Source organism: Leptodactylus fuscus, chromosome 6 (genome assembly GCF_031893055.1).
Source record: "Leptodactylus fuscus isolate aLepFus1 chromosome 6, aLepFus1.hap2, whole genome shotgun sequence".
NCBI lineage: Eukaryota > Metazoa > Chordata > Amphibia > Anura > Leptodactylidae > Leptodactylus > Leptodactylus fuscus.
Window position 1 is genome coordinate 12134621 of NC_134270.1, and position 22644 is coordinate 12157264.

At 47.4% G+C, this 22644-nt stretch overlaps 1 protein-coding gene across 1 annotated transcript in view; it reads right to left on the reverse strand.

The window, feature by feature from the left end:
* The window catches only part of TOM1L1 (target of myb1 like 1 membrane trafficking protein), a 63384-nt gene that overhangs the window by 27349 nt on the left and 13391 nt on the right, over positions 1–22644 (reverse strand). Inside the window, exons 2-5 of the mRNA XM_075278202.1 lie at positions 13197–13281; positions 12612–12690; positions 12050–12199; positions 11169–11300 (exon numbers count right to left, since the gene is read on the reverse strand). Coding sequence (XP_075134303.1) covers positions 11169–11300; positions 12050–12199; positions 12612–12690; positions 13197–13281 — 446 coding nt within the window. The remainder of the gene's footprint in view (positions 1–11168; positions 11301–12049; positions 12200–12611; positions 12691–13196; positions 13282–22644) is intronic.

Below are 22644 nucleotides of genomic sequence, written 5' to 3' on the forward strand. Positions count from 1 at the left end.
CTCTTCTGGTCGTAAGATCCAGAGAGAGCACCGGATGCCACAAGAGTGCTCAGGTGAGGGAAGGTTTGACATCTCCTCTAGGCCTCCACCTATTATACTCTGGAGCCTAAAGAGATCCCAAAAAGTGATAAATTGCAGATAACGAACCCCGTCAAACTTGGAAGTTTGGGAACATTCAGGTTGAGTTTGGTTAGACCCAAACCAGTTTGTTCATACCTAGTAATGAATGGCCTGGGAGCCTTTAATTGGGGGAGCAGAGGTAGCTGAACCTGAGGGGGTCCAATGGCCTCTCTACGATGTAAGAAAACACCAGTATTATAGATAGCACATGGTTATTGGGGGCTCCATGACAGATTTTGCATTGGGGCCTAGTAGCTTCAAGTTACGTCTCTGGCTCCAGCTGTCATGATCAGGACCAATATGGCGACTCTCACGTGCCACTCCTGTTTATGTGCCTCAGTTGCCAGACGAATCTAAAGGGTTACCAGCCACGACTAGGACAGTATTAGATCCTGAGCCCTTTCATATCACCTTAGGAACACCATCACATAACCAGGGTTATAGAGGGTGTGGAGGTAGCAGTCTCTACCAGGCCCCAAAGCTTTCTCTGCTACATAGAATATACCATTATTCTAAGGGCCACAAGGTAGGTAGGGGCCTCTTTACTGATTTGGCGTTGAGGCCCAGGAGCGTCAAATTACGCCTCTCTAAGTAACAGTACGCCATGTGTTTCTAAGGGTCGGACTGGCCCACCAGAGTAACACATAATCCTCCGGTGGGCCCAGACTCTATGACAATAATGGTCCAGCAGAAGACTCCAAATTTGAAGGGTACTATGGTCTATTTCCTAGGAATTTTCGGAAGCGGGGCGCCCAGAATCATTTTATGTGTTGGGCCCAAGGAACTTTAGTCAGACAATGAAGCTATATGTATATCATAAGTCGTAATAACAATGCACACCTCCTAGGAAGGGTATAGCTAGACAAGATGCAATGGTAGTGAGCACACTCGGGCCCTGGTGACTCAAGGGGCCCAAAGCTCCTTAGACACTTAAGTAGATATTACATGGTGAGTAATAGTCCCGGTTACACCAAGTGAATATTACAAGTCAGTTCAGTTCACAACTGCCATAAACTCAGCATCAGTTGACATTGACCTTGCGTATTACTTGCCTCGATATACAGACTCTACTACAACCAGTAATATAATATAGACATTAAGGGTGGCAGGTCTGTAGACCTTTCTCTTTTTCAGTGCCCGGGGAGTCAGGTCTACTACGCAGGTTTATTACAGTACATTGTTCTGCTGACAAGATCTACACACCTGATATCAGCATTCCAGCCATTTGTATTGTTTTGGGCTGTATCCACACCCAGTTTCACATGACAGTGATGGATGTTTATTTCTGGAATTGTCACACGTCCGTCTTCAGGACTATGGAAGTCAAGGGGTATACCCATACATTGCTAAAAACAGGACATGTGCTATTTTTGGCCGTTTTCACTGCCAGACGGACGAATACAAGTCAATGGGTCAATTTTTGCATCTGAGTAATGACTAATGGATGAGTGGGTTAGGCAAAAAAATAAAGACTATAAAGTTTATCCATTTCTTTTATAGGACAGTTAAGATCAGATGACATACGGATGTTGAACACGAATAGACCTCCAGAAAATGGATGGGAAATATTTGCCACATGGCTGGAAAATGGTGTGTTTTACAACGTCTGGTCTTTACTGCAGAGAGCCACTAAGTGGCCACCTCTAGTAGTTTAGTAGTGTCTGACCCAGGAGGTCCTGAAGGGAATCGGCAGGGACATGGTCAGAAGACAAGTCGAGGTCTGGGCAGGCAGAGTTGGTTCGTCAAGGTAAACAGGCCAGAGGTCATGGCAGCCGAGAGTCAACAGAAAAAATTGGTTGGAGAGTTCTGGATAGGCGGCGCATGTTGATGTTGGGTAAAAAGGTCAAAAAATGGGTGATCAGCATAACAGCAGAAAACCTCAGCCTCAAAGGGACTGGCAATCTGGAACCTTATTATTCAGGCACTTTCCAGTGGAGGAAGGTACCTTAAAAAAAGTTTCACAAGGTGGATCATGCGACGGGATCCGCAATCCAAAATGTGCCATGGAAATCTTATGACTTGCAGCAGAAAAATTTCCTGCTTCCATTCACTTCAATAAAAAGTTCAGGTGCCAATTTTGTTGCAAAAAATTCTTCCATGTGAACCTAAACAAAATATCTGACTGGTGCAGGGGATTGCGGGGAACTGACTTCACAGCTTCTTGATTTCTAACACTAAATCACCGACAGGTCCTTATGGACTGGGGATTTAGAGTGCCAAACTGTACTGTTTTATAGCCAATTGCGCCGACATTTAGAATAGCAAACCTGTACACTTATCTAGAGACAAGTCTCATTGGGATAATCTCTGGTGCTCCTAGCACGTGCCCAGTTCTTCAGACGGGAAATTACACCCTGGCTTCAGTGTGCATGCGCCAGACTTCAGTATACCTCGGAGGTGATATACCGCGCATGCGCCAGATCTCGGTATATCTCAGAGGTGGTACACTGCACATGCGCCAGGCCTCGGCATACCTTGGAAGTGGTACACTGCACAAGCGCCAGACCTCAATATATACAGTCCTATGAAAAAGTTTGGGCACCCCTATAATCTTAATCATTTTTTGTTCTAAATATTTTGGTGTTTGCAACAGCCATTTCAGTTTGATATATCTAATAACTCATGGACACAGTAATATTTCAGGATTGAAATGAGGTTTATTGTACTAACAGAAAATGTGCAATATGCATTAAACCAAAATTTGACCGGTGCAAAAGTATGGGCACCCTTATCATTTTATTGATTTGAATTCCCCTAACTACTTTTTACTGACTTACTGAAGCACAAAATTGGTTTTGTAACCTCAGTGAGCTTTGAACTTCATAGCCAGATGTATCCAATCATAAGAAAAGGTATTTAAGGTGGCCAATTGCAAGTTGATCTCCTATTTGAATCTCCTCTGAAGAGTGGCATCATGGGCTACTCAAAACAACTCTCAAATGATCTGAAAACAAAGATTGTTCAACATAGTTGTTCAGGGGAAAGATACAAAAAGTTGTTTCAGAGATTTAACCTGTCAGTTTCCACTGTGAGGAACATAGTAAGGAAATGGAAGACCACAGGGACAGTTCTTGTTAAGCCCAGAAGTGGCAGGCCAAGAAAAATATCAGAAAGGCAGAGAAGAAGAATGGTGAGAACAGTCAAGGACAATCCACAGACCACCTCCAAAGAGCTGCAGCATCATCTTGCTGCAGATGGTGTCACTGTGCATCGGTCAACTATACAGCGCACTTTGCACAAATAGAAGCTGTATGGGAGAGTGATGAGAAAGAAGCCGTTTCTGCACGTACGCCACAAATAGAGTTGCCTGAGGTATGAAAAAGCACATTTGGACAAGGCAGCTTCATTTTGGAAACAAAAATGGAGTTGTTTGGTTATAAAAAAAAGCCGTTATGCATGGCGTCCAAAAAGAAACAGCATTCCAAGAAAAACACATGCTACCCACTGTAAAATTTGGTGGAGGTTCCATCATGCTTTGGGGCTGTGTGGCCAATGCCGGCATCGGGAATCTTGTTAAAGTTGAGAGTCGCATGGATTCCACTCAGTATCAGCAGATTCTTGAGAATAATGTTCAAGAATCAGTGACGAAGTTGAAGTTACGCCGGGGATGGATATTTCAGCAAGACAATGATCCAAAACACCGCTCCAAATCCTCAGGCATTCATGCAGAGGAACAATTACAATGTTCTGGAATGGCCATCCCAGTCCCCAGACCTGAATATCATTGAACATCTGTGGGATGATTTGAAGCGGGCTGTCCATGCTCGGCGACCATCTAACTTAACTGAACTTGAATTGTTTGTCCAAAATACCTTTATCCAGGATCCAGGAACTGATTAAAAGCTACAGGAAGCGACTAGAGGCTGTTATCTTTGCAAAAGGAGGATCTACTAAATATTAATGTCACTTTTCTGTTGAGGTGCCCATACTTTTGCACCGGTCAAATTTTGGTTTAATGCATATTGCACATTTTCTGTTAGTACAATAAACCTCATTTCAATCCTGAAATATTACTGTGTCCATCAGTTATTAGATATATCAAACTGAAATGGCTGTTATAAACACCAAAATATTTAGAACTAAAAATGATTAAGATTAATAGGGGTGCCCAAACTTTTTCATAGGACTGTATTGTGGTGGTACACTGCACATACGCCAGACTTAGATATACCTCAGAGGAGGTACACTGCACATACGCCAGTCCTCAGAATACCTTAGAGGTGGTTCACTGCACATGCACCAGACTTAGATATACCTCAGTGGTGGTTCACTGCACATGCGCCAGTCCTCAGAATACCTTAGAGGTGGTACACTGCACATGCGCCAGATTTCGGTGAAGAACTGCACCTGCACATAGAATAACGCAGCAACGTGAGTATAAAACGTTTTGTATTTTTAGCCTTGGCTGGCATGGCTTCACAACAGGGCAATTGTGGACACCAAACTCCTGGTCCATAAGGAACTGTGGTTGATGTATTGTCCCAAATCACCCAGACAGGTTCCCTTTGGTCTGAGAGGGAACGCCGATAGCCACATCAAGATGGAGCCTAGCATTGTGCATACTTGGAGTACATGGATGACCATCTCTAAGTTTCTATGTTCGGGACAATTGGCCATATGAATGAGATGACAAATGACCGCTCCGACAACATTACCCAGTGTATCTCACGTGTAGGCAGTATAGACTTTTCCATGTTTTAGGAATATTAGGCAGTGTTCCTCTAAATTGTAGGGCAGAAGTTAGAATATGCATCAGCGGCCGGTGATTTGTCATACACAATTATTATAAGAAGAATCCATCGCGTTGCCTCCACCGGCTGATGTATTACACGGCACAAACAAAGCAGCTGGACCAACAAGATAAACAGGATCTAATTACATCCAAGTACATCGCCGCCGTAATTAACCGCTTCAACGAGCCAGAATTAAAGAAACTTTCTGATAACCTCTACAAGTGAGAACATTGCGAACGAGAGAAAATGTGTTCAACGCAACAGGCAGAGATCGACACCCGGAGGGATTCTCCATTCACATACAAACACAAATGTGTGGTTATATACAATATATATCTGCAGCTCCTCTTAAAGGGAGCTTGTCGCTGGAACCAACATATGAACTCAGCCCCGTAGATAGATAGGTTAGGGTCACCGAATCATATGGTGTTTACCCCTTGAGGGCACTGCAAGCAGCACTTTTCTCTCCACATTTTCTGTGTGAAAACTGAGCAGAAACCACACGAACCCCATTATAATCTATGGGGTCCACGAGTTTCCTTAGGCAATTGCTTTGTTATGCAGATAGGTTTCCGTTTGAGGGGTCCCCAAGTGGACTTACCGAACAGAAACCTGAACACAGATGTAAACTGGGCCAAAATCGATGTCCACATTGCCAAGATATTGCCATTCTTGTCAATATTCAAAGGAGCTCTTTGGAGCAATGATGACATTGCCATTGCTCCAAATGGGTAAGTAACCATGCCCTCATTTCTCTAAAGCACTTATGTGCATTGTGACATGATATCTCGATAATAAAAAAGTTACTCACAAGGGCTTGGTGACTATAACCTATCTATCTGCAGGGCTGGGGGATATCCTGGTTCTGATGACACTAACCTATCTATCTGCAGGGCTGGGGTGATATGCTGGTTCTGGTGACAGTAACCTATCTATCTGCAGGGCTGGGGTGATATGCTGGTTCTGGTGACAGTAACCTATCTATCTGCAGGGCTGGGGTGATATGCTGGTTCTGATGACACTAACCTATCTATCTGCAGGGCTGGGGTAATATGCTGGGTCTAGTGACACTAACCTATCTATCTGCAGGTCTGGGGTGATATGCTGGTTCTGGTGACAGTAACCTATCTATCTGCAGGGCTGGGGTGATATACTGGTTCTGGTGACAGTAACCTATCTATCTGCAGGACTGGGGTGATATACTGGTTCTGGTGACAGTAACCTATCTATCTGCAGGACTGCGGTGATATGCTGGTTCTGGTGACAGTAACCTATCTATCTGCAGGGCTGGGGTGATATGCTGGTTCTGGTGACAGTAACCTATCTATCTGCAGGGCTGGGGTGATATCCTGGATCTGGTGACACTAACCTATCTATCTGCAGGGCTGGGGTGATATGCTGGTTCTGGTGACACTAACCTATCTATCTGCAGGACTGGGGTGATATGCTGGTTCTGGTGACAGTAACCTATCTATCTGCAGGGCTGGGGTGATATGCTGGTTCTGGTGACACTAACCTATCTATCTGCAGGACTGGGGTGATATGCTGGTTCTGGTGACAGTAACCTATCTATCTGCAGGACTGCGGTGATATGCTGGTTCTGGTGACAGTAACCTATCTATCTGCAGGGCTGGGGTGATATGCTGGTTCTGATTACACTAACCTATCTATCTGCAGGGCTGGGGTAATATGCTGGGTCTAGTGACACTAACCTATCTATCTGCAGGTCTGGGGTGATATGCTGGTTCTGGTGACAGTAACCTATCTATCTGCAGGGCTGGGGTGATATACTGGTTCTGGTGACAGTAACCTATCTATCTGCAGGACTGGGGTGATATACTGGTTCTGGTGACAGTAACCTATCTATCTGCAGGGCTGGGGTGATATGCTGGTTCTGGTGACAGTAACCTATCTATCTGCAGGGCTGGGGTGATATGCTGGTTCTGGTGACACTAACCTATCTATCTGCAGGACTGGGGTGATATGCTGGTTCTGGTGACAGTAACCTATCTATCTGCAGGGCAGGGGTGATATGCTGGGGTGTGGTGACACTAACCTATCTATCTGCAGGACTGCGGTGATATGCTGGTTCTGGTGACAGTAACCTATCTATCTGCAGGGCTGGGGTGATATTCTGGGTCTGGTGACAATAACCTATCTATCTGCAGGGCTGGGGTGATATGCTGGGTCTGGTGACAGTAACCTATCTATCTGCAGGGCTGGGGTGATATGCTGGTTCTGGTGACACTAACCAATCTATCTGCAGGGCTGGGGTGATATGCTGGTTCTGGTGACACCTATCTATCTGCAGGGCTGGGGTGATATGTTGGGTCTAGTGACACAAACCTATCTATCTGCAGGGCTGGGGTGATATGCTGGTCCTGGTGACAGTAACCTATCTATCTGCAGGGCTGGGGTGATATACTGGGTCTGGTGACGCTAACCTATCTATCTGCAGGGCTGGGGTGATATGCTGGTTCTGGTGACAGTAACCTATCTGTCTGCAGGGCTGAGGTGATATGCTGGTTCTGGTGACACTAACCTATCTATCTGCAGGGCTGGGGTAATATGCTGGGTCTAGTGACACTAACCTATCTATCTGCAGGTCTGGGGTGATATGCTGGTTCTGGTGACAGTAACCTATCTATCTGCAGGGCTGGGGTGATATACTGGTTCTGGTGACAATAACCTATCTATCTGCAGGACTGGGGTGATATACTGGTTCTGGTGACAGTAACCTATCTATCTGCAGGGCTGGGGTGATATGCTGGTTCTGGTGACAATAACCTATCTATCTGCAGGGCTGGGGTGATATGCTGGTTCTGGTGACAGTAACCTATCTATCTGCAGGGCTGGGGTGATATCCTGGATCTGGTGACACTAACCTATCTATCTGCAGGGCTGGGGTGATATGCTGGTTCTGGTGACACTAACCTATCTATCTGCAGGACTGGGGTGATATGCTGGTTCTGGTGACAGTAACCTATCTATCTGCAGGGCTGGGGTGATATGCTGGTTCTGGTGACACTAACCTATCTATCTGCAGGACTGGGGTGATATGCTGGTTCTGGTGACAGTAACCTATCTATCTGCAGGACTGCGGTGATATGCTGGTTCTGGTGACAGTAACCTATCTATCTGCAGGGCTGGGGTGATATTCTGGGTCTGGTGACACTAACCTATCTATCTGCAGGGCTGGGGTGATATGCTGGGTCTGGTGACAGTAACCTATCTGCAGGGCTGGGGTGATATGCTGGTTCTGGTGACACTAAGGCCGGGTTCACACGGAGTTACGTGCCGCGAGATTTGGCACGTAGACGCCGCGTGACCCTTTGCGTGCCGTACACGCTCCCATTCATTTCAATGGGAGCGGGGAGCGTATGCGCCGCGCTAGTTTGCGGCCGTGCATTTATTCACGGCCGCAAACTAGCGCGGCGCATACGCTCCCCGCTCCCATTGAAATGAATGGGAGCGTGTACGGCACGCAAAGGGTCACGCGGCGTCTACGTGCCAAATCTCGCGGCACGTAACTCCGTGTGAACCCGGCCTAACCAATCTATCTGCAGGGCTGGGGTGATATGTTGGGTCTAGTGACACAAACCTATCTATCTGCAGGGCTGGGGTGATATGCTGGTCCTGGTGACAGTAACCTATCTATCTGCAGGGCTAGGGTGATATACTGGTTCTGGTGACAGTAACCTATCTATCTCCAGGGCTGGGGTGATATGCTGGGTCTGGTGACGCTAACCTATCTATCTGCAGGGCTGGGGTGATATGCTGGTTCTGGTGACAGTAACCTATCTGTCTGCAGGGCTGAGGTGATATGCTGGTTCTGGTGACACTAACCTATCTATCTGCAGGACTGGGGTGATATACTGGATCTGGTGACAGTAACCTATCTATCTGCAGGGCTGGGGTGATATGCTGGTTCTGGTGACAATAACCTATCTATCTGCAGGGCTGGGGTGATATGCTGGGTCTGGTGACACTAACCTATCTATCTGCAGGGCTGGGATGATATCCTGGTTGTGGTGACACCTATCTATCTACAGGGCTGGGGTGATATGCTGGTTCTGATGACACTAACCTATCTATCTGCAGGGCTGGGGTGATATGCTGGTTCTGGTGACAGTAACCTATCTATCTGAAGGACTGCGGTGATATGCTGGGTCTGGTGACACTAACCTATCTATCTGCAGGGCTGGGATGATATGCTGGTTCTGGTGACACCTATCTATCTACAGGGCTGGGGTGATATGCTGGTTCTGATGACACTAACCTATCTATCTGCAGGGCTAGGGTGATATACTGGTTCTGGTGACACTAACCTATCTATCTGCAGGACTGGGGTGATATACTGGGGTCTGGTGACACTAACCTATCTATCTGCAGGGCTGGGGTGATATGCTGGGTCTGGTGACGCTAACCTATGTATCTGCAGGGCTGGGGTGATATGCTGGTTCTGGTGACACTAACCTATCTATCTGCAGGGCTGGGGTGATATGCTGGTTCTGGTGACACTAACCTATCTATCTGCAGGACTGCGGTGATATGCTGGGTCTGGTGACGCTAACCTATCTATCTGCGGGGCTGGGGTGATATGCTGGTTCTGGTGACAGTAACCTATCTATCTGCAGGGCTGGGGTGATATGCTGGGTCTGGTGACAGTAACCTATCTATCTACAGGGCTGGGGTGATATGCTGGTTCTGGTGACAGTAACCTATCTATCTGCAGGGCTGGGGTGATATGCTGGTTCTGGTGACACTAACCTATCTATCTGCAGGGCTAGGGTGATATACTGGTTCTGGTGACAGTAACCTATCTATCTGCAGGACTGGGGTGATATACTGGGGTCTAGTGACACTAACCTATCTATCTGCAGGGCTGGGGTGATATGCTGGGTCTGGTGACGCTAACCTATCTATCTGCAGGGCTGGGGTGATATGCTGGTTATGGTGACAGTAACCTATCTATCTGCAGGACTGCGGTGATATGCTGGTTCTGGTGACTATAACCTATCTATTTGCAGGGCTGGGGTGATATGCTGGTTCTGGTGACAGTAACCTATCTATCTGCAGGGCTGGAGTGATATGCTGGGTCTGGTGACAGTAACCTATCTATCTGCAGGGCTGGGGTGATATGCTGGTTCTGGTGACAGTAACCTATCTATCTGCAGGGCTGGGGTAATATGCTGGGTCTGGTGACGCTAACCTATGTATCTGCAGGGCTGGGGTGATATGCTGGTTCTGGTGACACTAACCTATCTATCTGCAGGGCTGGGGTGATATGCTGGTTCTGGTGACACTAACCTATCTATCTGCAGGACTGCGGTGATATGCTGGGTCTGGTGACGCTAACCTATCTATCTGCGGGGCTGGGGTGATATGCTGGTTCTGGTGACACTAACCTATCTATCTGCAGGGCTGGGGTGATATGCTGGGTCTGGTGACAGTAACCTATCTATCTACAGGGCTGGGGTGATATGCTGGTTCTGGTGACAGTAACCTATCTATCTGCAGGGCTGGGGTGATATGCTGGTTCTGGTGACACTAACCTATCTATCTGCAGGGCTGGGGTGATATGCTGGTTCTGGTGACACTAACCTATCTATCTGCAGGGCTAGGGTGATATACTGGTTCTGGTGACAGTAACCTATCTATCTGCAGGGCTGGGGTGATATGCTGGGTCTGGTGACGCTAACCTATCTATCTGCAGGGCTGGGGTGATATGCTGGTTATGGTGACAGTAACCTATCTATCTGCAGGACTGCGGTGATATGCTGGTTCTGGTGACTATAACCTATCTATCTGCAGGGCTGGGGTGATATGCTGGTTCTGGTGACAGTAACCTATCTATCTGCAGGGCTGGGGTGATATGCTGGTTCTGGTGACAGTAACCTATCTATCTGCAGGGCTGGGGTGATATGCTGGTTCTGGTGACAGTAACCTATCTATCTGCAGGGCTGGGGTGATATGCTGGTTCTGATGACATTTGAAAACGAATTAGTCCTTACTCCTTAGTCATTTTGATTTACTCTTTGTGAGAATGTTTTTTGCTTTGCTACTTGGATACTGTTTCTGTCAGTAGTCTCATAGAGTGTGTTACAGTTTACATTATACTCCAGAGCTGCATTTATAATTCTGCTCAGTCACTACAATTTAGGTGAGCACCTCTCATTTTAGACATATAGTATAGTGCCTGGAATGAGAGAGATGTGAGCATGCTCTTGGCAGACTCGGACATTTCCACTCTGTACAGTGCAGAGTCCTATCACCGCTCTGTAATACAGATACATATTGTCTGTGTTGTATTACCCTTTGGGCCTCTGTGATTGTTTCTTCATTAGCATCCAAGGAAGGGAACTGGATTCCTTTTTTAATCATCTCCAGATACAGCTCTTTGACCTCTGTATTGTCGACGTTCCCCGGTGACTGTGTAGACCAGGTCTGGTGGGAAAAATATAATGAAAATGATTATATCCCAGGATGTGTTTTGTGCATAGACCCGTAATTATATCCATATCTACACCATGCCTAGGAGCAGCGTCCTGCATTAATATATCATTCCTGCAGCCTCTCTATTTGGCTAATAGAAGTAAAGAGGATGGCTACGATGAATTTCCCATATCTGATAAGCCCAATGATCATCAGATCGGCGCTGTCACCCTGATCATTTTGGTGTTTTGTTTATTGAAATCTGTTCAGCCATTCCAAAGATATAAGCCCTTTTACAAATTAGGGTCTACTAGCCAAGTGGGCGGTGACACTGTGATTTCTCTGGGTGCTGTATGTCATACAGTGTAACTGCCCTCTTGGCTAGTAAACCCTATTTTGAATCAACAGTAACAAGGCTTATATCTTTGGAATAGCCGAATGGATGTAGAAAAGCAAAACACTGAAATGTTCAGGGTCAGATGAGGTATATCATTGGTCATTTGGTGTTTTGTTTATCCAAATCTGTTCAGCTATTCCAAAGATATAAGCCCTGTTAGGGTTGACGCATATTAGAATCTACTAGGCAAGTTGGTGGCAACACTACTTGACCCCACTGGCAGAGAGACCACAACTTGGCGGTATAGTATAACCCTAATTTGCATCAACACTAACATGGCTTATATCTTTGGAATGGCTGAATGGATTTGGGTAAACAACACATAAATTACACTTACAATATGTCCTATTTACATATACATTACCATGATGAAGCGGAGGATCTTGTTCTGCATGGTGATCGGTAGGTTGTACTTGGGGTTTAACAATTTGACCAGCACGTCCTTGCAGAATTCCTTCCTTAGCACCAAGGACTGAAACGTCGTGTTGCAGTTTTGCATGCACATTTCCAGCAGCTGAATTTCAAGCAAAGAAAACATAAGGATACAGGTAACAAACAGTTAACACTGACCACAAAATCCTAGAATCTAGTAGCTACAGATGTCTCCTTCCTTACCTGTCTTTATATATGAACATGTCCACATATATGTGTCACGAGATGACCAGATCTTCAAAAGAACATGATTATGGGATACTTTGTCACAAGCTGATATGCTATATGTATAGATTTCAAAGAGTGGCCACCCAGTGGGGGTTATGTGAATTGCAGCTATTGTATTGAGAAATCGGAATCCTAGCAGTACGGTTGCTCCTACAGGGGGCACTGTGGAGAATATGGCTACTCCAACAACACACGCATCTACAGAGGTCTATAGTATATGGCCCAAACGAAGAGAAGGTAGTCGGGATCTCTTAAGTGATACTTACAGAAAGTGAATACCTGACTTCTTTCTGGTTGTAGTTTTTGCCTATCCTCCTCTTGAAAGCTTTGACTGCGTCTCGTGGCCTGAAACCGAAAATTGTGACCGTAAACATTTCATAGTGACAATCTACAAGCCAAATATAGGTCACAACCGTGGTGTAGTCTTCAGCACTAGACTGCGGCATTATCATGTTCTAGAGACATCTCCTAGTTTGTTTTAGGCTTCTGAGTGACACATCCCTGCTAGGGTTGAGCCATTGGAATCAGAAAAGATCGGATTCCGATCGGCGATCGAGTAAATTTCACGATCACGATCGTAATTCCAATCCCGATCTTTTCCGGCAGGATCGAGGTTGGAGGTTATCTCAAGATCGGCTCAACCCCATCTATGTATATATCATTAATAGGGTTGAGCGATCAGGATCGGCTGGAAAATGATCGGAAATCAGATTTTAAAATCAATCCTGAAATTTCAAGATCGGCTCAATCCTAATCCTTGCCCATGTACATTGCCCAGAAGTGGCCTATTTATCTTGCTGAAACCAAGTATAGTGTAGTGTAGTGTCCCTTTAAGACTTCGGTGCACTCACCCATCAACACTGGTGTTAATAACATCGCAGATATTCATGAACTGGCCCCAATCTTCAGATTTGTTTGTGGAATTCGTGTGAATATCTGTAAGAAATGACATGAAGGTTAAAGTGGAAGACTCACCGATACCACTTATCCTCTATACTGTGAGATTCACTCCAACCATCTGCTGACTCTCCCATTTGTATGCTATGGGGTGCCATGGTCCATCTACAATGTGGGGTGCCATGGCCTATTTACATATTATGGGGTGCCGTGGCCAATCTACATATTATGGGGTGCCATGGCCATCTACATACTATGGGGTGCCATGGCCCATCTACATACTATGGGGTGCCGTGGCCCATCTACATACTATGGGGTGTCGTGGCCCATCTACATACTATGGGGTGCCGTGGCCCATCTACATACTATGGGGTGTCGTGGCCCATCTACATACTATGGGGTGCCGTGGCCAATCTACATATTATGGGGTGCCATGGCCATCTACATACTATGGGGTGTCGTGGCCCATCTACATACTATGGGGTGCCGTGGCCCATCTCCATACTATGGGGTGTCGTGGCCCATCTACATACTATGGGGTGCCGTGTCCAATCTACATACTATGGGGTGCCATGGCCCCTCTACATACTATGGGGTGCCGTGGCCCATCTACATACTATGGGGTGCCGTGGCCCATCTACATACTATGGGGTGCCATGGACCATCTACATACTATTGGGTGCCGTGGCCAATCTTCATACTATAGGTTGCCATGGCCCATGTATATACTATGGGGTGCCATGACCTATTTACATACTATGGGGTGCCGTGGTCCATCTACAGACTATGGGGTGCCGTGGTCCATCTACATACTATGGGGTGCTGTGGCCCATCAACCTACTATGTGGTGTTGTGGCCATCTATATACTATGGAGTGCCGTGGCCCATCTACATACTATGGAGTGCCGTGGCCAATCTACATATCATGGGATGCCATGTCCCATCTACATATTATGGTGTGCCGTGGCCCATTTAAATACTCTGTGGTGCTGAGGTCCATCTACATACTATGGGGTGCCGTTCTGTGTCTCAAAAGTGATAGAAATGATATTTGTGATCACAGAATCTACTTTGTAGTCACAAAAATATGTTTAGTGCACACAGAATTCATTTTGTTATCACAAAAATCAGTTTTGTGTGCACAAAATGACTTACTTTTTCACAGACTGCACAAAATTGTTTTGTGATGCCGTTTTGGGTCTGCACAATTGATTTGGCCTCAAAAAAACTATTTTTGAGTACAAAATGTCACTAAACTTTGATCCCTCACATGTACGATACGCCAATCTTAATAAATTTTCCCCTTTATGTCACAAAATACCAATCTGTGTGACAAAATAAACTTTTGTGATTAAAAAAACGTATTTTGCAAACACAAAATGTTCCTTTTTTTTCTCTAATTCTCGCTTAAACATCCATTTTGTAGGTCGGTACAGATGTAGCTGAGCTGAGTTTGTTATTAATCCCATAGAGAGCATAGGATCAGCCACATTGACAGCCTCGGCTCTGCTACATGTCATGGTTAGTGATACAGGAACTGCGTGTCTTTGTGTAAACCGCTGTGTAAACACGACACTCCTGTCAGATATCTGTAATATTCTGCTCGCTGTGCTAATAATACCTTCATGGTTCAAAGCTCACATCAGAGAGTGAGTTAAGTAAGAACATGAAGCCCGAGGCCTGGGCGGTGCGGAAACTTCCAGACCCTGGGGAGAAAGACATGTTATCCAAGAGCCGGACATGTGATTCTGGTGTCACGTGTAGTGTCTATAGACAAATGTATACCGAGCGAGTATCATTAACAAGGCTTTACGGGCCCTAGGATAGGTCATTGATATGGGATTGCTGAGTGTCTGACACCCAGGGCCCCCATAGATCAGGGTGATCGCTGATACTAAGCATAGCGCCATAGTGGCTGGGTTAGGTATTGCAGCTCAGCCCATTCACTTGAATGGGACTGAGCAGCTGCTGTACTATGTGACCAGTGAACGTGATCTCATTGGTACAGGAAGAAATCACACTGAACGTGAGTGCAACAGCCTTCCTATCGATAGGGTCCCGGGTGTCAGACCCCACACCTAGAAGAACCATACCTCCCAACCATCGCGATTTCCGCGGGACATTCACGATTTCGGTGACGTGTCCCGCAGTCCCGGTTGGAGGGAGGTATGTCCCGATTTTAACTCAGATCTGCATCCGGAGGACGCAGATCTGAGTTGAATACATACGCGACTAAAGTAAGGAGCTGTCAGAGCTCAGCTCCTTGCTTTGCCGCTGCACTCCGGCTAGTGGCCGTGTAGGCGCGATGTGATGACATCACATCGCACCTACAACTATGTTAGCGCGATTGCGGAGAGAGCGGCGGGAGAGCGAGGAAAAGGTAAGTGTAAGTGGTTTTTGTGTGTAGACATTGAGGTGGAACATGAAACTGGGGCGAGATGAAGGAGGGGATGGCATGACACTGGGAGCAGAGATGGGGGACATGAATCGGGGGGCAGAGATGGGGGGACATGAATCTGGGGACAGAGATGGGGGGACATGAATCTGGGGGCAGAGATGGGGGGACATGAATCTGGGGGCAGAGATGGGGGGACATGAATCTGGGGGCAGAGATATAGGGGGTCATGAATCAGGGGGGGAGAGATGGGGGACATGAAACTGGGGCAGAGATGGGGGGACATGAATCTGGGGGCAGAGATGGGGGGACATGAATGTGGGGGCAGAGATGGGGGGACATGAATCTGGGGGCAGAGATGGGGGGACATGAATCTGGGGGCAGAGATGGAGGGGACATGAATCTGGGGGCAGAGATGGGGGAACATGAATCTGGGGGCAGAGATGGGGGGACATGAATCTGGGACAGAGATGGAGGGGACACGAAACTGGGTGCAGATGAGGGGGGTATATGAAACTGGGGGAGAGATAGAGGGGGGACATATAATTTACAGGTGACTGTAGGAGGATTATACTGTGTGGGGGCACATGAAAAATGAATGAGAATGGGCGGAGTCAACATAAAAGTGGGTGGAGCTAAATTTGCTGCGGCACGCTACGTGCGCCGCACATTTTGTCCCTCTTTCAGTTCTTCAAAAGTTGAGAGGTATGGAAGAATCCCTTCAAATGTTATTGAGAAATCAAAAACTATTTGTGCTTGTATAGAACGAAAACCGTCACAGACCGACCATAGATGAGACGGAAAATGGGTGTCTGAAATTTTTTGGTGTACGGCCAGCTTAAAGCGGTTGTCTACAATTCATTATCTATCCGCACGTTCACGTTTCACTTGCGCAATGCCGCGCCATTCAATTTCTATCGGCTACAATGGCTAGCTTGGTTGCCAGAGGTGTAAGATGAAGCTCAGGGGCCCCCAAATCTGTAATGGGGCCCACTTCCCATGTGCTATCTATAACACTGGCCTCTGCTTATGTTCAGGCCTTCGGACCTGCGCAGGGCCTGGCAGCATTTGCCTCCTTATCCATTGTTTTGAGGTGTTATTTTTATTTAGAATTTTTTTTTGAATTATCTTAAACTTCTAATAAAGGATTTTGGCACACGGGATCACAAGTACGGGATCGGTCTGCCCCTCATTGCCCTACGTCCAGGACAATAACCGCAGTGATCTGACGGAGGAGATGACGTCTCCCTTCCAGCTTTCCCACCTGCCCCCTGACACAAAAAGTGGTTTCTATGGAAACGTAGCGCTTTGATGAATCTCCGAGTTCTAGGAGCCGCCTGATTATTCCGCTCCCTGTCTTGTGCCTGGGACTCGGCCGTCACTCATATCCAGGTTTCAAGAGAAATTCGGTAATCCGCGCCGCCGTCCTACCCGTTGTACCTGACAGAAATTTATGGACTATTAAAATGTGTTGAATCCTCTTGGGACACCCGTAGGTTTAACTCCTTGTGGATGCCACTATATTGAGAGTTAAGGAGGTAGAATTTTTTTTTCATCTCCGGATTTCAGAAACTTTCTCAAAGCTTTTTTTTTTAACATTTTTTATGCTGGGTCTGGAGACAGTAACCTATCTATCTGCGGGGCTGGGGTGATATGCTGGTTCTGGTGACACTAACCTATCTATCTGCAGGGCTGGGGTGATATGCTGGTTCTGGTGACAGTAACCTATCTATCTGCAGGGCTGGGGTGATATGCTGGTTCTGGTGACACTAACCTATCTATCTGCAGGGCTGGGGTGATATGCTGGGTCTGGTGACAGTAACCTATCTATCTGCAGGGCTGGGGTGATATGCTGGTTCTGGTGACAGTAACCTATCTATCTGCAGGGCTGGGGTAATATGCTGGGTCTGGTGACAGTAACCTATCTATCTGCAGGGCTGGGGTGTTATGCTGGTTCTGGTGACAGTAACCTATCTATCTGCAGGGCTGGGGTGATATGCTGGGTCTGGTGACAGTAACCTATCTATCTGCAGGGCTGGGGTAATATGCTGGGTCTGGTGACAGTAACCTATCTATCTGCAGGGCTGGGGTGTTATGCTGGTTCTGGTGACACTAACCTATCTATCTGCAGGGCTGGGGTGATATGCTGGGTCTGGTGACAGTAACCTATCTATCTGCAGGGCTGGGGTGATATGCTGGTTCTGGTGACAGTAACCTATCTATCTGCAGGGCTGGGGTGATATGCTGGTTCTGGTGACACTAACCTATCTATATGCAGGGCTGGGGTAATATGCTGGGTCTGGTGACAGTAACCTATCTATCTGCAGGGCTGGGGTGTTATGCTGGTTCTGGTGACAGTAACCTATCTATCTGCAGGGCTGGGGTGATATGCTGGGTCTGGTGACAGTAACCTATCTATCTGCAGGGCTGGGGTAATATGCTGGGTCTGGTGACAGTAACCTATCTATCTGCAGGGCTGGGGTGTTATGCTGGTTCTGGTGACACTAACCTATCTATCTGCAGGGCTGGGGTGATATGCTGGGTCTGGTGACAGTAACCTATCTATCTGCAGGGCTGGGGTGATATGCTGGTTCTGGTGACAGTAACCTATCTATCTGCAGGGCTGGGGTGATATGCTGGTTCTGGTGACACTAACCTATCTATCTGCAGGGCTGGGGTGATATACTGGTGCTGGTGACAGTAACCTATCTATCTGCAGGGCTGGGGTGATATGCTGGTTCTGGAGACAGTAACCTATCTATCTGCAGGGCTGGAGTGATATGCTGGTTCTGGTGACAGTAACCTATCTATCTGCAGGGCTGGGGTGATATGCTGGTTCTGGTGACACTAACCTATCTATCTGCAGGGCTGGGGTGATATGCTGGTTCTGGTGACACTAACCTATCTATCTGCAGGGCTGGGGTGATATGCTGGTTCTGGTGACACTAACCTATCTATCTGCAGGGCTGGGGTGATATACTGGTGCTGGTGACAGTAACCTATCTATCTGCAGGGCTGGAGTGATATGCTGGTTCTGGTAACAGTAAACTATCTATCTGCAGGGCTGGAGTGATATGCTGGTTCTGGAGACACTAACCTATGTATCTGCAGGGCTGGAGTGATATGCTGGTTCTGGTGACAGTAACCTATCTATCTGCAGGACTGGGGTGATATGCTGGTTCTGGTGACACTAACCTATCTATCTGCAGGGCTGGGGTGATATACTGGTGCTGGTGACAGTAACCTATCTATCTGCAGGGCTGGAGTGATATGCTGATTCTGGTGACACTAACCTATCTATCTGCAGGACTGGGGTGATATGCTGGTTCTGGTGACACTAACCTATCTATCTGCAGGGCTGGAGTGATATGCTGGTTCTGGTGACAGTAACCTATCTATCTGCAGGGCTGGGGTGATATACTGGTTCTGGTGACACTAACCTATCTATCTGCAGGGCTGGAGTGATATGCTGGTTATGGTGACTATAACCTATCTATCTGCAGGGCTAGGGTGATATACTGGGTCTGGTGACAGTAACCTATCTATCTGCAGGGCTGGGGTGATATGCTGGTTCTGGTGACAATAACCTATCTATCTGCAGGGCTGGGGTGATATGCTGGTTCTGGTGACAGTAACCTATCTATCTGCAGGGCTGGGGTGATATGCTGGGTCTGGTGACAGTAACCTATCTATCTGCAGGGCTGGGGTGATATACTGGTGCTGGTGACAGTAACCTATCTATCTGCAGGGCTGGAGTGATATGCTGGTTCTGGTGACACTAACCTATCTATCTGCAGGGCTGGAGTGATATGCTGGTGCTGGTGACAGTAACTTATCTATCTGCAGGGCTGGGGTGATATGCTGGTTCTGGTGACACTAACCTATCTATCTGCAGGGCTGGGGTGATATACTGGTTCTGGTGACACTAACCTATCTATCTGCAGGGCTGGAGTGATATGCTGGTTATGGTGACTATAACCTATCTATCTGCAGGGCTAGGGTGATATACTGGGTCTGGTGACAGTAACCTATCTATCTGCAGGGCTGGGGTGATATGCTGGTTCTGGTGACAGTAACCTATCTATCTGCAGGGCTGGGGTGATATGCTGGTTCTGGTGACAGTAACCTATCTATCTGCAGGGCTGGGGTGATATACTGGTTCTGGTGACAGTAACCTATCTATCTGCAGGGCTGGGGTGATATGCTGGGTCTGGTGACAGTAACCTATCTATCTGCAGGGCTGGGGTGTTATGCTGGTTCTGGTGACAGTAACCTATCTATCTGCAGGGCTGGGGTGATATGCTGGGTCTGGTGACAGTAACCTATCTATCTGCAGGGCAGGGGTGTTATGCTGGTTCTGGTGACAGTAACCTATCTATCTGCAGGGCTGGGGTGATATGCTGGGTCTGGTGACAGTAACCTATCTATCTGCAGGGCTGGGGTGATATGCTGGGTCTGGTGACAGTAACCTATCTATCTGCAGGGCTGGGGTGATATGCTGGGTCTGGTGACAGTAACCTATCTATCTGCAGGGCTGGGGTGTTATGCTGGTTCTGGTGACACTAACCTATCTATCTGCAGGGCTGGGGTGATATGCTGGGTCTGGTGACAGTAACCTATCTATCTGCAGGGCTGGGGTGATATGCTGGTTCTGGTGACAGTAACCTATCTATCTGCAGGGCTGGGGTGATATGCTGGTTCTGGTGACACTAACCTATCTATCTGCAGGGCTGGGGTAATATGCTGGGTCTGGTGACAGTAACCTATCTATCTGCAGGGCTGGGGTGTTATGCTGGTTCTGGTGACAGTAACCTATCTATCTGCAGGGCTGGGGTGATATGCTGGGTCTGGTGACAGTAACCTATCTATCTGCAGGGCTGGGGTAATATGCTGGGTCTGGTGACAGTAACCTATCTATCTGCAGGGCTGGGGTGTTATGCTGGTTCTGGTGACACTAACCTATCTATCTGCAGGGCTGGGGTGATATGCTGGGTCTGGTGACAGTAACCTATCTATCTGCAGGGCTGGGGTGATATGCTGGTTCTGGTGACAGTAACCTATCTATCTGCAGGGCTGGGGTGATATGCTGGTTCTGGTGACACTAACCTATCTATCTGCAGGGCTGGGGTAATATGCTGGGTCTGGTGACAGTAACCTATCTATCTGCAGGGCTGGGGTGTTATGCTGGTTCTGGTGACAGTAACCTATCTATCTGCAGGGCTGGGGTGATATGCTGGGTCTGGTGACAGTAACCTATCTATCTGCAGGGCTGGGGTAATATGCTGGGTCTGGTGACAGTAACCTATCTATCTGCAGGGCTGGGGTGTTATGCTGGTTCTGGTGACACTAACCTATCTATCTGCAGGGCTGGGGTGATATGCTGGGTCTGGTGACAGTAACCTATCTATCTGCAGGGCTGGGGTGATATGCTGGTTCTGGTGACAGTAACCTATCTATCTGCAGGGCTGGGGTGATATGCTGGTTCTGGTGACACTAACCTATCTATCTGCAGGGCTGGGGTGATATACTGGTGCTGGTGACAGTAACCTATCTATCTGCAGGGCTGGGGTGATATGCTGGTTCTGGAGACAGTAACCTATCTATCTGCAGGGCTGGAGTGATATGCTGGTTCTGGTGACAGTAACCTATCTATCTGTAGGGCTGGGGTGATATGCTGGTTCTGGTGACACTAACCTATCTATCTGCAGGGCTGGGGTGATATGCTGGTTCTGGTGACACTAACCTATCTATCTGCAGGGCTGGGGTGATATACTGGTGCTGGTGACAGTAACCTATCTATCTGCAGGGCTGGAGTGATATGCTGGTTCTGGTAACAGTAAACTATCTATCTGCAGGGCTGGAGTGATATGCTGGTTCTGGAGACACTAACCTATGTATCTGCAGGGCTGGAGTGATATGCTGGTTCTGGTGACAGTAACCTATCTATCTGCAGGACTGGGGTGATATGCTGGTTCTGGTGACACTAACCTATCTATCTGCAGGGCTGGGGTGATATACTGGTGCTGGTGACAGTAACCTATCTATCTGCAGGGCTGGAGTGATATGCTGATTCTGGTGACACTAACCTATCTATCTGCAGGACTGGGGTGATATGCTGGTTCTGGTGACACTAACCTATCTATCTGCAGGGCTGGAGTGATATGCTGGTTCTGGTGACAGTAACCTATCTATCTGCAGGGCTGGGGTGATATACTGGTTCTGGTGACACTAACCTATCTATCTGCAGGGCTGGAGTGATATGCTGGTTATGGTGACTATAACCTATCTATCTGCAGGGCTAGGGTGATATACTGGGTCTGGTGACAGTAACCTATCTATCTGCAGGGCTGGGGTGATATGCTGGTTCTGGTGACAATAACCTATCTATCTGCAGGGCTGGGGTGATATGCTGGTTCTGGTGACAGTAACCTATCTATCTGCAGGGCTGGGGTGATATGCTGGGTCTGGTGACAGTAACCTATCTATCTGCAGGGCTGGGGTGATATACTGGTGCTGGTGACAGTAACCTATCTATCTGCAGGGCTGGAGTGATATGCTGGTTCTGGTGACACTAACCTATCTATCTGCAGGGCTGGAGTGATATGCTGGTGCTGGTGACAGTAACTTATCTATCTGCAGGGCTGGGGTGATATGCTGGTTCTGGTGACACTAACCTATCTATCTGCAGGGCTGGGGTGATATACTGGTTCTGGTGACACTAACCTATCTATCTGCAGGGCTGGAGTGATATGCTGGTTATGGTGACTATAACCTATCTATCTGCAGGGCTAGGGTGATATACTGGGTCTGGTGACAGTAACCTATCTATCTGCAGGGCTGGGGTGATATGCTGGTTCTGGTGACAGTAACCTATCTATCTGCAGGGCTGGGGTGATATGCTGGTTCTGGTGACAGTAACCTATCTATCTGCAGGGCTGGGGTGATATGCTGGTTCTGGTGACAGTAACCTATCTATCTGCAGGGCTGGGGTGATATGCTGGTTCTGG